This window comes from Phytophthora infestans, genomic scaffold (genome assembly GCF_000142945.1).
Source record: "Phytophthora infestans T30-4 supercont1.40 genomic scaffold, whole genome shotgun sequence".
NCBI lineage: Eukaryota > Oomycota > Peronosporomycetes > Peronosporales > Peronosporaceae > Phytophthora > Phytophthora infestans.
In genome coordinates this window covers 1031660-1044897 of record NW_003303719.1, presented here as the reverse complement: position 1 = coordinate 1044897, position 13238 = coordinate 1031660, and the positions used below count along the sequence as shown (strand labels likewise).

Here is a 13238-nt window from a genome sequence, read left to right as displayed (position 1 = left end):
CGGTGGGCGACATGGAAGACGGACTGACCGGAGGGGTAGTGGATGGAGCCTTGCCCCGACGATTTGCCGCTACGCTTGGCGGGAGACATGTGTCGCGAAGAGGAGAAAGCGGTTGTGGATGTTGGTAGTGCACGTCGTGGACGCTGTTGTGCAGCGCCGACCACGTACAGGAGGCGATTGTGGTGAAGTGCTTTCTCAGAAATAAGAGAATGGTCCTGACGCGGGGTCACTATCCCGAATCAGTGACAATTTCAAGTGATTACAGAGGATTTGGGTTGTTTGGCACGGGTGCAAGTTGCCTGTGGTGGATTAGCCAGGGCGAGCAGCACCCCGTATGGAATGACGATGGATCTGATATGAGCGATGTACGAGAAGGCAAGATCCACCAAGACTTACCTCGGATCCACCCTTACCTGGATTCACTAAGATGGATATGGGATATACTATACAAGAGTGGATCGAGTGTGGATCCTATGAAGGAAGGATGGTCGGTGCCCTCTGAAGGTGGATCTAGTAGCCACGGCTAATGAAGAGTCAAGATCCACCGCGAGGTACCCCGGATCCCATACTTCCGAGTTCGGATCCAAGGAGGGAGGATCCCGCCTGGAGGGACCTGGATCCAGGGTATAGGGATGAGGGATACAGTGGATCTCGGACTTTCGTGGGACAACGGAGATCACAGACGGTTGCGAGATGATGTTGGATGATTGGAGAGCCCGGATCCACGGCGAGTGTACCATTACAGTGAGGTGGATCCAAGCGACCTGGATCCGGATGAGTGTACCCATAATAGGGTGACCATGATGATTACGTCATATATCCGGTGGATCTGAAGATAACACAGCTGGGATGATGGGTCAAGGGAAGAAGGGACATGCAGCCGAGCCTGGTAAGGGATTTAGCAGATGAAAGACATAGAAGGTAGAAACCCAGGCAGGTATAGGCTTAAATATCAATACAGAACTCAATTTGCACAGTATCACGCAAGTGCCTTCCTGCCCTCAAGAACCGGAACTACATTTGGCCGTACGAGCTCGGAGAAGGTTGGGAATTGCGAATCTAGTGTTGGTAGTGATAACTGGATAATACATTGGCCAGATCCTACAACCTAGTGAGCTTTTCCTTTACTCGTGCAGATCCGACAGGTTAACCGAATTTACTACTTGGTCGGTTACACCCTAGAGGCTCTCAACTTTCAAGATCCCGTCACAGGAGGCGGCAAGTACGACTTAAAGGACAACACAAAGGCAAGGGAACACACCCGCAAGGCAACCCTACGGCCAGATCCACGATCTAGGCCCCGGATCCATAAGCTCGAATATTCGCTTAGGATACGGAACCATCCACGGACGCAGAGTGAAGATTTTCCACTGCTGCTCCACCCCATCCCCACGTCTCGCCAAGACACTCAAGCTTCACCACTTGAACTCTTCGGAAGTTACCGAGAGAGCAGATCCCGCCCTACCGACGGGTACACAAGGTGAGGAAAGTTCAGCAGAACACGGATCATCGGGGGACCCCCTCCGTTAGTCGGTGTCTGGGCGCAGTTGGTAAGTTGGATCTGGCAATCTCGCAGATTTTGCTGATCCCGCTACACCACAGTAGCCTCAGTACTCATTCCGGTAAATAAATGTTCATGAATGGCAGTGTGTAGCAAATTGACTTTCCATTGCTTCATCTCGTGGATGCTCAGCTGTGTATCGGGTGTACCGACAACGTAAATGCCCTTTGTGGCGTTCCGAAGAGCTGCTGTGAGTCGTGGGAAGAAGAGACTGCTGACTAATTCCACGTAAATTGTGCTGTACTCGCTGACGATGAACACAGGCCCGCCCACAACTCGTATGGTCTCCGTTAGCAGCTCCATGATGCGGATTTGGAAGTATTTAAAATGGGTCACCTACAGGTCTGGTCTCGATCGGGTCCCGAGACCAATTTGCGAGACCAGACCGACAGTGAATTCAAAGGATTGCTGCTTTTTATTTGCTGCTAGGCTCGGAACAAAACGAGGAAACCTTCCTAGCAGCCCAGACACGTATCATATCGAACCTACTTCCTACTGCAGGTGAGTCCTCGTGAAACACCTGTTGCAATGCCCCAGCCTACACTACTGCAGAATCACTCGCGTCGTCTCCCTCGTATTCGAACGGAAACTCGTGGGCATGTTCGTCGCTGTTGTTGGCACTGCTGTCTGAGTCGCTGTTGCTATCCGCTGCCTCCGCCGCATCATCAGCGCTATCCTCTGCCTCCGCTGCATCATCAGCGCTATCCGAATCATCCGAGTAGTCCTCGACGCCCAGCCCAGATTTGACACCTTCCTCAGCAGCGTCAGACTCGTCCGTCGATTCAAATTCAGCTGCACGTGGCAATTGAACGTCGTAGCGGGGGCGCTTGCGTGCTCGTGAGGGAGTGTCCGGGCGGCGCTGTACATGTCCACGTGCTAGCCGCTCAATTGTGCTGACGAAAACAGGTAGCGTAGGGTGTGGTGCGCTGAATGCCCCGTTCATCTCCCGATTAAAACGTTCTAACGGATTATTAGTCAGGTTCACCAGGCCACGATCAAGTCCATGGACGTTCCAAACTTCAGGACCGTATTTTTTGATCCACACCTTGGCAAAATAACGCCAGAAACGTTCCCACTTAGTTGCAGAGTAGACGATGCCAGCTTCATCGCACTTCTCCCGAATACTCTGCTGAACAAAGCGCACACCCTTCGTCTTGATATGCTTCCGTTTGATAACGGTAAGCATATCAAGAACACCAGGTTGCATAGCAATTCAAATTTGAACCTCAGGAATCGCCAGCTTCTTCATCTTTCGCCTCACCGCCTGCTTAAAGTAAAAAAAGCAGCCGATGCGCTGTGCTTCTGGAAATTGCACAGCAACAGCATTGATAAGAGCAGCCTCAAAGTCGCATACTATCGCCGCCGGTCGAATCTTCTCGTCGGTGCATTCAACGATGAAGTTGAAGATATTCCAATACGTATATTGTGTTTTCGACGTGCAGAGGATGTAGAAAATAGGGACATAGAGCCCAGTTGCCTGGTCGAGTACCATGATAACCACGCATTGCCGAAACTGCGATGGGACGCAACGGAATGTTGCGTCCACGAAGATCGTTGTGCCAGCGTACATTAGCAGACGGATTAACTCGGGATGAGCCCACCCGATAATCCTCTGCGGCTGGTTTGGGTTTCGCTGCATGTCTTCGTAGTAGATGTGATGGAACTGAAAAAAACGAAGAGTTGAGCTCTTCACCAGTGACAGCGGCGGTATCTCCAGACGCCATGCACTTCTCCGCCGTAGTGATTGCACCTTGTATTAAACACACGAGTGATCACCTGCTCTCGCGTGAGACCGACGACAGCACGGCCAGGCTCTGCTTCAGTGTAGAACTCTTGATTGACAATATCCCACACGTGACGAGCAGTACTCGACAGCTCCGAAATTGCAAGAGCGTCAATTCGACGCTTCATCTCCTCGACGACGTTGGCCTCTTGTGCAGCGAATGCAACCCTAAGCTGGCAGGTGTGCTCGACAAGGACGGTGTACGCATCCTGTAGTGGCGTCCGTTCAGCTTTAGCTCGGCAGCCCGTCCGCCGATAGCTGCTGCAGCGGTAGGTAGCCTTTCGCCGTGAAATGCGCGCCCGTGTGAACTGAAAGCCGTCGATGAAAACAACCGTAGCAAATTGGGCCGAGCGTTGAGCATGCTGCGGAGCTGGTGGAGGGTCGGGTGGCCCCGACTCGATCGCTGGGGTCTCTGCCATCGTATTGACTGTTAGGAAGATGGAGACTGCTCGCAAAATCCTGTGAATATCTGCCGAACAACGGCGCACCATTCATCGTTACGATGCGTGGCAACCACTCGTTCAACTTGACAAGCACGAGGTTGTGTCGGCTCTCAACTCATCCCCAAGATTGCAACTAATGATGATTTGGTTTGTGTTTGCAGACATTCTTTTATTTTCGTGATTGTATTAGTGACGCTGAAAGGAGACCCGATGGAGACCAGACCGACAGTATCGTAGCTGCACTGCGGACCCGAAAAAGACCGGACCCGTAGGTGACCCATTTTAACGCTAACCGCGGATTTCGATGGCCGCAAGTGACTGCAATAATTCTGGCGAGCTCTGGCATCGCACAGAAGCTATCTTGACTGCTGTGTGGGAGGCACCGAGACCCAGATAGACAGCCAGCAAGTCCATTGGCACAAGCACATTCTTCCAGTTGATCACGGCCATTTGCTCTGTTGCCAGAGACGCGTTCATGCGAGTTTGAAGCTTATTGCGTTCATTGTACGGAGTTGCAATGCGTAACGATGAGGTGCGAGCGCGCGAGGCCATAGTGCGTTGATAAACCGCGGTAAATTTGGAAATGAACCAAATTTGGAAATGAACCAAATTTACCGCGGTTTTATCAACGCACTGAGGATTCAAGTGACCATCGCTCCTGTAAACTTCAGCTAAACATCATTTACCTTTTTTGGACATTTTGAACCAATCACCGATCTAATTTCTATTGCATAGACTCCACCATCCATTCATCATGGCGCCGCTCGAGGACACGTCCAGCGTGGTGGGCGCCACGACGATGGACGCCTTCTCCGTGTCGTTCCCTGACCAAGTGGAGCAAGAGCTCGGAGCTGCGTATGGCGAGCCGCATTGGACCAATATCAAGCGTGCTCTCGCCCGGCCGTACGTCTACAGCAGTCCAACTTGCCATTTTTTAAGTGGACTAACTCTCTGTGCAGACCCGCGTTCACTGCCGTTCGTGTCAACACATTAAAGCTGTCGCGAGATGAAGCTCTCCAAGCTCTGAAGCCTCATCTCGACGGATTTAACGCTCAATTGGCTGCTTTGGACGCCAGTCGTCAGCCTATCGAGGCCTTAGCCCATGCGTCTCTGCCTGACGTGCTGATGATCCCATCGTCGCCCAGCGGACAAGCTTCTGTTCAGTATAACCCGGAATTCAAAAGTATAGTAGTGGATCGACTCTGCGGCGAAGCGGTGCTGCGTGGCAGCGACATCTTCGCTCGAGGAGTCATGAGCGCCAGCGCCGGTATCAACGCCGAAGACGACGTCAATGTCTTCGTCGATCTGGACCACAACCACACAAGAGGCAGTGATTTTGCAACGCACAATGGACGCAAGCTGCTAATTGCACACGGAGTGACCAAGATGGCCAGAACGGAGATCTTCCGAGCTGTACGAGGCCTGGCAGTGACTCAATTGGTGAGGGTTTGTCCCGATGCACCGCCCATGAACGGCGTGCTACGTGGACAGATTTACGTACAGAATTTGCCGTGCTCAGTGGTAGCCCATGTACTAGATCCACAACAAGGTGATGTGATTCTCGATATGTGCGCAGCTCCGGGCGGTAAAACTTCCCATGTAGCCACTTTGATGAGGAATACGGGAACGCTCGTAGCGTGCGATAGATCCAAGCGAAAAGCCTTAGAGCTACGCACGCTGTGTGAAGATCTCCATCTTGAGTGTGTAGAGCCATTGAAGATGGACTCTACACACGCATTGTTGCCCAAAGACAAGGTGGACGCGGCGCCGCGAGACGGAGACTTTACCAGCGTAGCGCAGGTTCTAGCACGAGCCAAGCAGAGTACACCACGCCAAACACGCTTGCTACAAGTAGAGGGGTTCTATCTCGAGACGTTTGATCGTATCTTATTGGATCCACCTTGCTCTGCGCTTGGCTTGCGTCCGAGGTTGTTGCATGCTGGCGACGCTGACAACCTGGCGGAGTACACGAACATGCAACGCAACTTCCTGTGGGTCGCGGCGTTCCTGCTGAAGCCTGGCGGAACCCTCGTGTACTCCACGTGCACGATCAACCCGAAGGAAAACGAGCAGATGGTGCATCACGCGCTGCAGAACTACCCATTGAAGCTGGTTTCTCAAGGCGACGCTCATCTTGGCGACCATGGTCTCTCTGGACAGGGTCTTAATGAGGAAGAAGTAGCGCTTGTACAGCGCTTCGACCCAGCGAATACTGAGCTAGACACCATGGGCTTCTTCTGCGCAAAGTTCGTCAAGACTGGACCCATTCGGCGAGATCTCAGCGCCTTAGAAGAAAACTCATAGATTTTTGAAATGCTGTGGTCCATTTGCTTCAATCTCTTTGTGTTGTTCCACAATAATCTTTTGGGTCCATACTGAGCTCTAGTAATTTGATTCCAGTGGTGTGGGCTCATTTTCAATTTGAGCAAATTGAGTCGCAATGGCTGTCCCGACCAAAGCTGCTGCGTTCGTGGCCTCGTCTCCGTGTTTCGCTGCCTTCCGCAGCGCGCAAGTGACGTCTTCACTAGCTGAGGGTGCAACCAAGAAGTACATTGGCACGCACAATGGCACGTTCCATTGTGATGAGGCGCTGGCTGTGTCGATGCTCAAGTTGCTGCCGAAGTTCGCGGCCCACGACGTGTTGCGCACCCGCGACGAGTCCAAGCTGGCCCAATGCGAGGCTGTCGTGGACGTGGGTGGTATCTACGACCCCGAAGCGCTGCGCTTCGACCACCACCAACGTACTTTCACGGGCACGTTCGACCAGCGCGACACTAAACTCTCGAGTGCCGGTCTGGTCTACAAGCACTTCGGCCGCGAGATCATCCAGCACTTGGCTGCACCTACGACGCTAGACGACGCTACTTTGGATATTCTACACCAGAAGGCGTATAAGAACTTTGTCGAGCACATTGACGGCATCGATAACGGCGTTGAGGTGGCTACTGCTGGAGATGCCAAACTGACCTACAACTATCAGGTGTCCTCCACTCTGAGCAACCGTGTGGGCTACTTGAATCCGCGCTGGAATGAGGATCAGAGTGAGAAGCGCGTTAATGAACAATTCCAACAGGCCATGTACATGACCATCTCTGAGTTCACTGACGCCATCCACGACCTCGTGCACTCATGGCTGCCTGCCCGCGAGATCGTGGAGAAGGCTGTGTCTAACCGATTCCAGACGCACAAGTCCGGCGAGATTGTGCACTTCCACGAGTATTGCCCGTGGAAGTCGCACCTGCACGACTTGGAAAAGAAGCTCATGATCCCCGGTCAGATCAAGTTTGTGCTCTACAACGATGCTACAGGCAGCATGACGCGCGTCCAGGCGCTCAATGTTGAGCCAGGCTCATTTGCACTGCGCAAGGGACTGCTCCAGGCCTGGCGTGGCCTGCGCGACGACGAGCTATCGCGTGTCTCGGGCGTCGAAGGCTGCACCTTCGTGCACAATGCCGGCTTCATCGGCGGCAACCGCACGTTTGAGGGTGCACTCGAGATGGCCGCCAAGTCGCTCGAGGCTCCTGAGGAGACCAAGTAAAGGACCTTAATCAAAAGAAACAGGTTTTAATGCAATTTTTGGATAAAACTTTGGAAGCACCGAGTAGAATCGTACCTAAATGCTAACACACGGTACAGCATCTGTAATTTACGCTCATAAAATACATGTATTTCAGCATTTGAAATCTCATGACTTTTGAAAAGTGACACACCCTCTCCCCCTTTCACCCATCCTCGTCCGTCCATTCCGGAAAAGCGCAAATTCAACACAAACCTGCGTTTTGGAGAGGATACTTCTGCAACAGTGTACGGCTATAAGGGGAATTAAATTGAGGTTCACGATGAGCTGTATACGTATTGACGCAATTTTGTTGTGCTTGTAAGGTTAGAGTCAAGTAGAAGCATGAGCGACAGTGAGCCCAAGCTACAAGTCCCACCGGACACTACGTGGGTCTGTCCGCCCATTGACGTCGAATGGCACGAAGACTGGGACGCTTTCCGCGCGTACATGGATAAGTACCAAGCGGAAACGCACCAGATCTTCCACCAGCGGACATCCGTCTCGGTTAAAAAGCGGAATCAAGAAATCTCTGGCCAGCCAAGGCTGCTTTAGACCGCTTCGCAAACACCTACAGCCCCGGTGGTGTAACGGGCCTAGAGTGTCCGTTACTAGCTTACACGTAATAATGAGGAAGCGTGCAAGTTCCGCGATAGTGAAACCAAGTGCTTAGTCTGAAAGAAAATCAACTCTGTTTTTATTTAGGTCCAGGGCAGCTTGCCCTGACCACTCAAATACACGTCAAACCCTTATTGGCTGATAATGGGTCTGGCTCCCCATATATCAACCAATAGGATGAAGGCAGTTCAGCACACGCTAGCCGTGTGCTGCTGCACCTACTTTTGTAATATAAATCTACCTACTTATGTAATGGCGTGGCCCACTACATCACCCCCCTCTTAAAGTTGCACGTACGCAACATAAGCGACGGGCGAGGAACAAATCAATCAAAAGGGAAACGAAAAGAAAATCGTGGCCAACAGGAACGAACGAGGCGGGGACGAGACAGATCCTGCGCCACGCAAAAGAAGTACAACACGACTTGCACAGCAGACAACAGGAGCGGACGATGGAACAGCAACAGCAGCAGATTCCAGCGACGGCGACGTCGCTGACGAGCGCGACGACCGCGGCACGCGGCACCCACGTGATGAACGAGGCGCTGAGACCCTGGGCCCTGTATGACAACTCCGGAGCGCAAGATCCGGAGTCTCTGGACGAGATGAAGGACCTCTTCCGGCGTTTTCGTGCGCTGCGCCAGAAGCCGGTGGACGGCGTCGACCACAGTGCGCTACAGGAGTCGTGGTGCGCCTTCATCCGGCGCTGGAACCGGACGCAAGCGCAGAAAGAGAATCTCGTCGACTGGATCGCATACCGGGAAGAAATCATCGGGGGCCATTCCTTGGGCGAGCTGCGCGTACGAATCTGCGACAGCGCTTGGAACGCCGACGACCGCATCTGCTACGTGCGAGTTGCTGAAGGCTGCAGGAGGTGTGTGTCGTCTCGCCCGACTACGGACGAGTGGAGAGCCCATGTCGCCGAGCATCCGCTCAGTGATCGCGAGAATGCCTGGATCCAGCGTTACCGTCGCTCGCTGTCCGAAAAGGCCAGTGCCGCTAGTCGCGCCGGCTCGCGCCGACACTCATCTCGACGAAGCGCATCTCCGCCGCTCCGTTGGGATTTCGAGAACTCGGGTCGTCGTTCTCGGTCGCGCTCGCGCGATCGCCAGCAGCGTCGTTCTCGATCACGTTCGCGTGGTCGTGCAGACTGGAGATCTCGTTCTCGGCCGCCGCGTGATTATTCGCGGCGCTCTCCGGCGCAGGAAGACTGGAGTCGTACTCTTGGATCACATCCGAAACATCGCGAGGGAGATTCGCGCGGGGCCCCCACGTATATGGTCCGCCGGAAAGCCAAGCCATCGTACCCTATAGCGGCGCGCGGCGGGAGCCGTGCGACTGGTGGACACATGGCGCTGCCCCGACCGACGGGGCGGGTCTTTGTGATCGACAATCTTCTCGACTTTCCAGCGGATCTCGCCAGCTGAGTCGACAATCGGCGGGGGACCGTCCCGCTGATACGACTGACGTTCTGGTTGGGAGCCGCGAGGAAGATCTCGCGGGGAGCTTCTGGACGGCGTATCAGGAGGCGGAGGAGGCCCCGGACGCGGCTGCAAAGGCCGTGAGGACTGCGACTGAGACTCGTCAGTCGAATCGGGAACTCTTGGCGCGCGTGAGGCTTCTTGAGCGCGCGGTACATGGTAGTCTGCAGAGCGGGACGGTGGAGCAGGCGCCTGGTGTGAATGGCGCGATGGCTCGGCGCGCGCGTCGGGCGGGGCGGCCGTAATATGCGCCGGCGGCTCAGGAGACTGAGTCGAAGAAGGTATCGTAGCGGGCAGGTATTGCTTGAGTCGTCCGACGTAGAACGTTTTGCCCAGCATACTTTTTTGTTGTATTAAATAATTTTGTTGTATTAAAAAAGGAGCAATCGCCAGATTTACACCCGAAGAGACTGTAAGGAAGACAAACAAAAATAAATTAGCATCAGATAAAAATAGAAATCACCAATCAGATGCGCTGTGTGGAGAGTGTCACCTCGGTTGGCTCGACGTCGCTGTCTTCGTCGAAGAGGTCCAGGTCGCTGTCACCCTCATCTGGCGTCGGTTCTTCTTCTGGGGCGACATGCGGGAAGATCGCAAATTCTAAAAATGAGAGGATTTTGAGATCTGTGGTTCACGGTCCGGCTCAATGACCTGTTACGATTAGCCCGCGGTTCGCTGGTATTTTACGGAAATTTATTTTTTTCGAAGCTGCGCAACATGCGTTTATTAAGTTGCATTTCGACTTCGTTGAGCTCTGTTAATTTTAAGAAAACATCGATCCTTACAGCAACATACAGGCAGCATGTGTATTTATGTTGCTGAAAAAATCCTGTTATAATCGATATGTAGAGAATTTGCCCCCCATTTTGAGAATTTCAGCGCGAGGAAGCCTAACGTGTAAATATTGCGAGTGTTCGCTTGACATGACGGACGAGGGGATCGCACCGGCGAGCACCGGTACGATTTTGTATACTTTGCCAGTAGAGCGAGGTAGGCTGCATGTCTGTGTGGTGCCGTAGAGACTCCCATAGTGTCAGCTCGCTTTCTGCTCCCTGCTCCATACATCACTTGTTCTGGTTAACAGGGTGGCACATGTATGCACTAGTAACAACATCTAACCTACTCTACTTAATCCAATGTAGGCAGAACGCCAACGGCGCAACAGAAGCCCGTGGTGCGTGGCAGATATGCCAAGTTCAATGGCACCATGGACGTGATGCTACTGGAGGCGCTACAGATCAACAATCCGTTCACAGCCAAGCATGGCACGAGGCTGCAAATGTGGCAGAATGTGGCCGAAGCTATTGGCATGCAGGTGTTTAAGAACCCAGCAGCCTTCTCATGGCACACCTGCCGGTAAGAAAGGAGCTGATCGATATATTGAAACAATGTTCACTAATATTTAATTTTTTAATATTGTAGTGATCGCGTGACGGCGCTGATGAAAATGTATACAGATGGCAAGCACGACAAGTTATTTAAACACGGTACGATGGAGGAGAATGCACGCAAGGAGACAATTCTGCGTGAGATCAATGAGACGCTTCTTCGAAAGAATCACAAGATGGCAGGACAGACAGTTGTGGACGGCAACGGCAAGGAGAGAGTCGTCGGAGCGAAAAGTGATGGCACAACGGATACTTCTGCTACGACCCCCACGACTTTGGCGCAGAAGCGACGGAAATTGGAGAATTCCGCAAGTGGTAAAGTGGTTGCTGTGTCGGACGCTCATGAGATTAGTAGCAGCGAGAACTTCCGTGCGCGGGTTCTTGAGCTAATTGAGAGCAAGATTCAATTCGATATGGATCAGCGACAGAAGGAGACGGAGCTTCGGGAGCAGGAGTTCGAGCTGCAGAAGCGGTTCCTGGAGTATTTACAGTCCAAGTAGAGCTGCATACATTAATGCGATGGCTCTTGAAGCCATTAAAAGAGCAGAGTCAAATGTGTTGGCATAGTACGTACAAGAGGGTGAATTGACTGCTCACATTAGTCTCGTGTTTCTTCTTCGTACTGTGGCCTAAGTTGTAGCTTTGCAGTCTGTCTGGTTGTCATCGAGAGCTTTGGCCTCTTCCTGCATACTCTGCAGCAACTTCGCAATGTTCTGCTTGAGTTCACTAAACTCCTCTTTCCCTTCTTGAGAGTCCCATTCGTCTAAGTTCTCGTCGTGTCTTCCTTTGGCTTCATTTCGATCTTCTCCATCACTGTCTAGCTCGTCGTCGTCGTCGTCATCGTCGTCCTGTTCTGGTTTCGCTGTTTTGTGATCGCTCTTTACTCTTCTATTGTTTTTACGTTTTGGAGACGACAAGGGCGACTCCTTTCGATGTCTGCTATCGTAATTCAAGCCCGTTTCTTCTTCAAAGTGGTCAATGTCTTCTGTGATCTCTTCTTCGTCGTCGTCGTCCAAGCCTTGTCGGAATCGCCCCTGCATATTGGCCTCGAAGTCTTTCACTTTCGCTGCCAGGTCGTTCAGCGCACAGGATAATTCCAGCTCGGCATCCTCGTCAACGCTGCCTGTGCTACTGTTGTCGTCTACCGTCAAGTCCATCTTCTTCGCTGTTGCGTCTCTTCAAGATCGCAAGTTTCATGTGGTTCACATATCCGGATAACTGGCCGTGCTTGTGACAGTTTATAACGGAGACCATGGCAGAGCTACCGGAGATCGACATGGCGTACGACTGCGACGTGTACGAGCCAGCAGAAGACACGTACTTGTTCGTTGACGCACTGCAAGACGAACTACCTCAATTAGTGGCTTTGAACCCGGCGATCTGTGTGGAAATTGGGTTGGTGGAGGCAATTAACTCAAAAGATCATACTCGTTTGACTCAATGAATTATGACACATTGGTAGATGTGGAAGTGGCGCGGTGTTTGTGTATTTAGCGACGCAACTGCAAAAGATGGGGACGAGAGCGATGTTCTTGGCCACGGATATCAACCCGTTAGCTGCTGGAGTTGCGCAACAAACGGCAAAGAATAACGGAGCTGAAGCGTTCGACGTCGTGCGGACAGACTTGTTGCAATGCTACGAGCCGCGGATACAGGTATGGAGACAAGCTGCAATAGCGCTGCTTGTCGCGTTCTCCATGACAGGTAAATTGCAACACAGGGACACGTTGACGTGCTGCTGTTCAATCCGCCGTATGTGCCTACACCATCTGAGGAGGTTGGATCAACGTAAGTGGTCGACTTTCATTAAAGAGAAAGTGAAGTTATAGTTGGAGTGTTTGGTACTAATGTATGTGTTATTGTAGTGGAATTGAAGCCGCGTGGGCTGGTGGACTCCACGGACGTGAGGTTATTGACCGCTTGTTGCCCAAAATCAATGATCTACTGTCGCCGCAAGGCGTTTTCTACATGGTTGTAGTAGTAGAGAACAAACCCAAGGAAATCGCTGCTATTCTCGCTAAAGATGGCTTCGAAATGACGGTGAGTCATGATCATGGTTCGTGATCGGTGCATTTATGAGCAAGCGGTAACGCAGCTGTCTGGTGTTCTAGGTTGTTCGCTCAACCAAGGCCAAAAACGAGCGACTTTCTATATTAAAATTTAAGCGGAAGGACTTATAACTAAGTAACTGCAAGCATTTTGTTTGTAACACAATAGATGCGTCTCATGTTGTCAACCACCCGACAATCCAATATGCAGTTTAATGCTGCTGATTGACAAGGTCATTGGAAAAGCCTTTATGATAATTGCTGACAACAGTGACTATACCATGAAGTCGTTATCCTCTCCATCTTGACCGAGAATATGGTCTTAGGTGGCTCCGGTGCTACCAACCAGACTCATTATCAA

General features: G+C 52.1%; 5 protein-coding genes across 5 annotated transcripts; 4 read left to right on the top strand and 1 right to left on the bottom strand.

Moving 5' to 3' along the window:
- Positions 1-4541: 4541 nt before the first annotated feature.
- On the top strand, positions 4542-6091 carry PITG_15740 (uncharacterized protein; the record flags this gene model as incomplete). The annotated part of the gene is made up of 2 exons (XM_002897963.1): positions 4542-4690; positions 4747-6091. 2 exons carry the CDS (start codon positions 4542-4544, stop codon positions 6089-6091), a joined length of 1494 nt encoding a protein of 497 aa, XP_002898009.1.
- Positions 6092-6227: 136 nt separating this feature from the next.
- PITG_15739 (protein MYG1) lies at positions 6228-7325 on the top strand (the record flags this gene model as incomplete). Its single annotated transcript, XM_002897962.1, has 1 exon — positions 6228-7325. One exon carries the CDS (start codon positions 6228-6230, stop codon positions 7323-7325), a length of 1098 nt encoding a protein of 365 aa, XP_002898008.1.
- A 3039-nt stretch (positions 7326-10364) lies between these two features.
- On the top strand, positions 10365-11329 carry PITG_15738 (uncharacterized protein; the record flags this gene model as incomplete). Its single annotated transcript, XM_002897961.1, has 4 exons — positions 10365-10431; positions 10584-10797; positions 10864-11050; positions 11114-11329. 4 exons carry the CDS (start codon positions 10365-10367, stop codon positions 11327-11329), a joined length of 684 nt encoding a protein of 227 aa, XP_002898007.1.
- A 129-nt stretch (positions 11330-11458) lies between these two features.
- On the bottom strand, positions 11459-11986 carry PITG_15737 (uncharacterized protein; the record flags this gene model as incomplete). The annotated part of the gene is made up of 2 exons (XM_002897960.1): positions 11459-11642; positions 11754-11986. The coding sequence occupies 2 exons, from the start codon at positions 11984-11986 to the stop codon at positions 11459-11461; spliced, it is 417 nt and encodes a 138-aa protein (XP_002898006.1).
- Positions 11987-12081: 95 nt separating this feature from the next.
- On the top strand, positions 12082-12893 carry PITG_15736 (uncharacterized protein; the record flags this gene model as incomplete). The annotated part of the gene is made up of 4 exons (XM_002897959.1): positions 12082-12224; positions 12292-12484; positions 12550-12617; positions 12695-12893. 4 exons carry the CDS (start codon positions 12082-12084, stop codon positions 12891-12893), a joined length of 603 nt encoding a protein of 200 aa, XP_002898005.1.
- Positions 12894-13238: the final 345 nt, after the last annotated feature.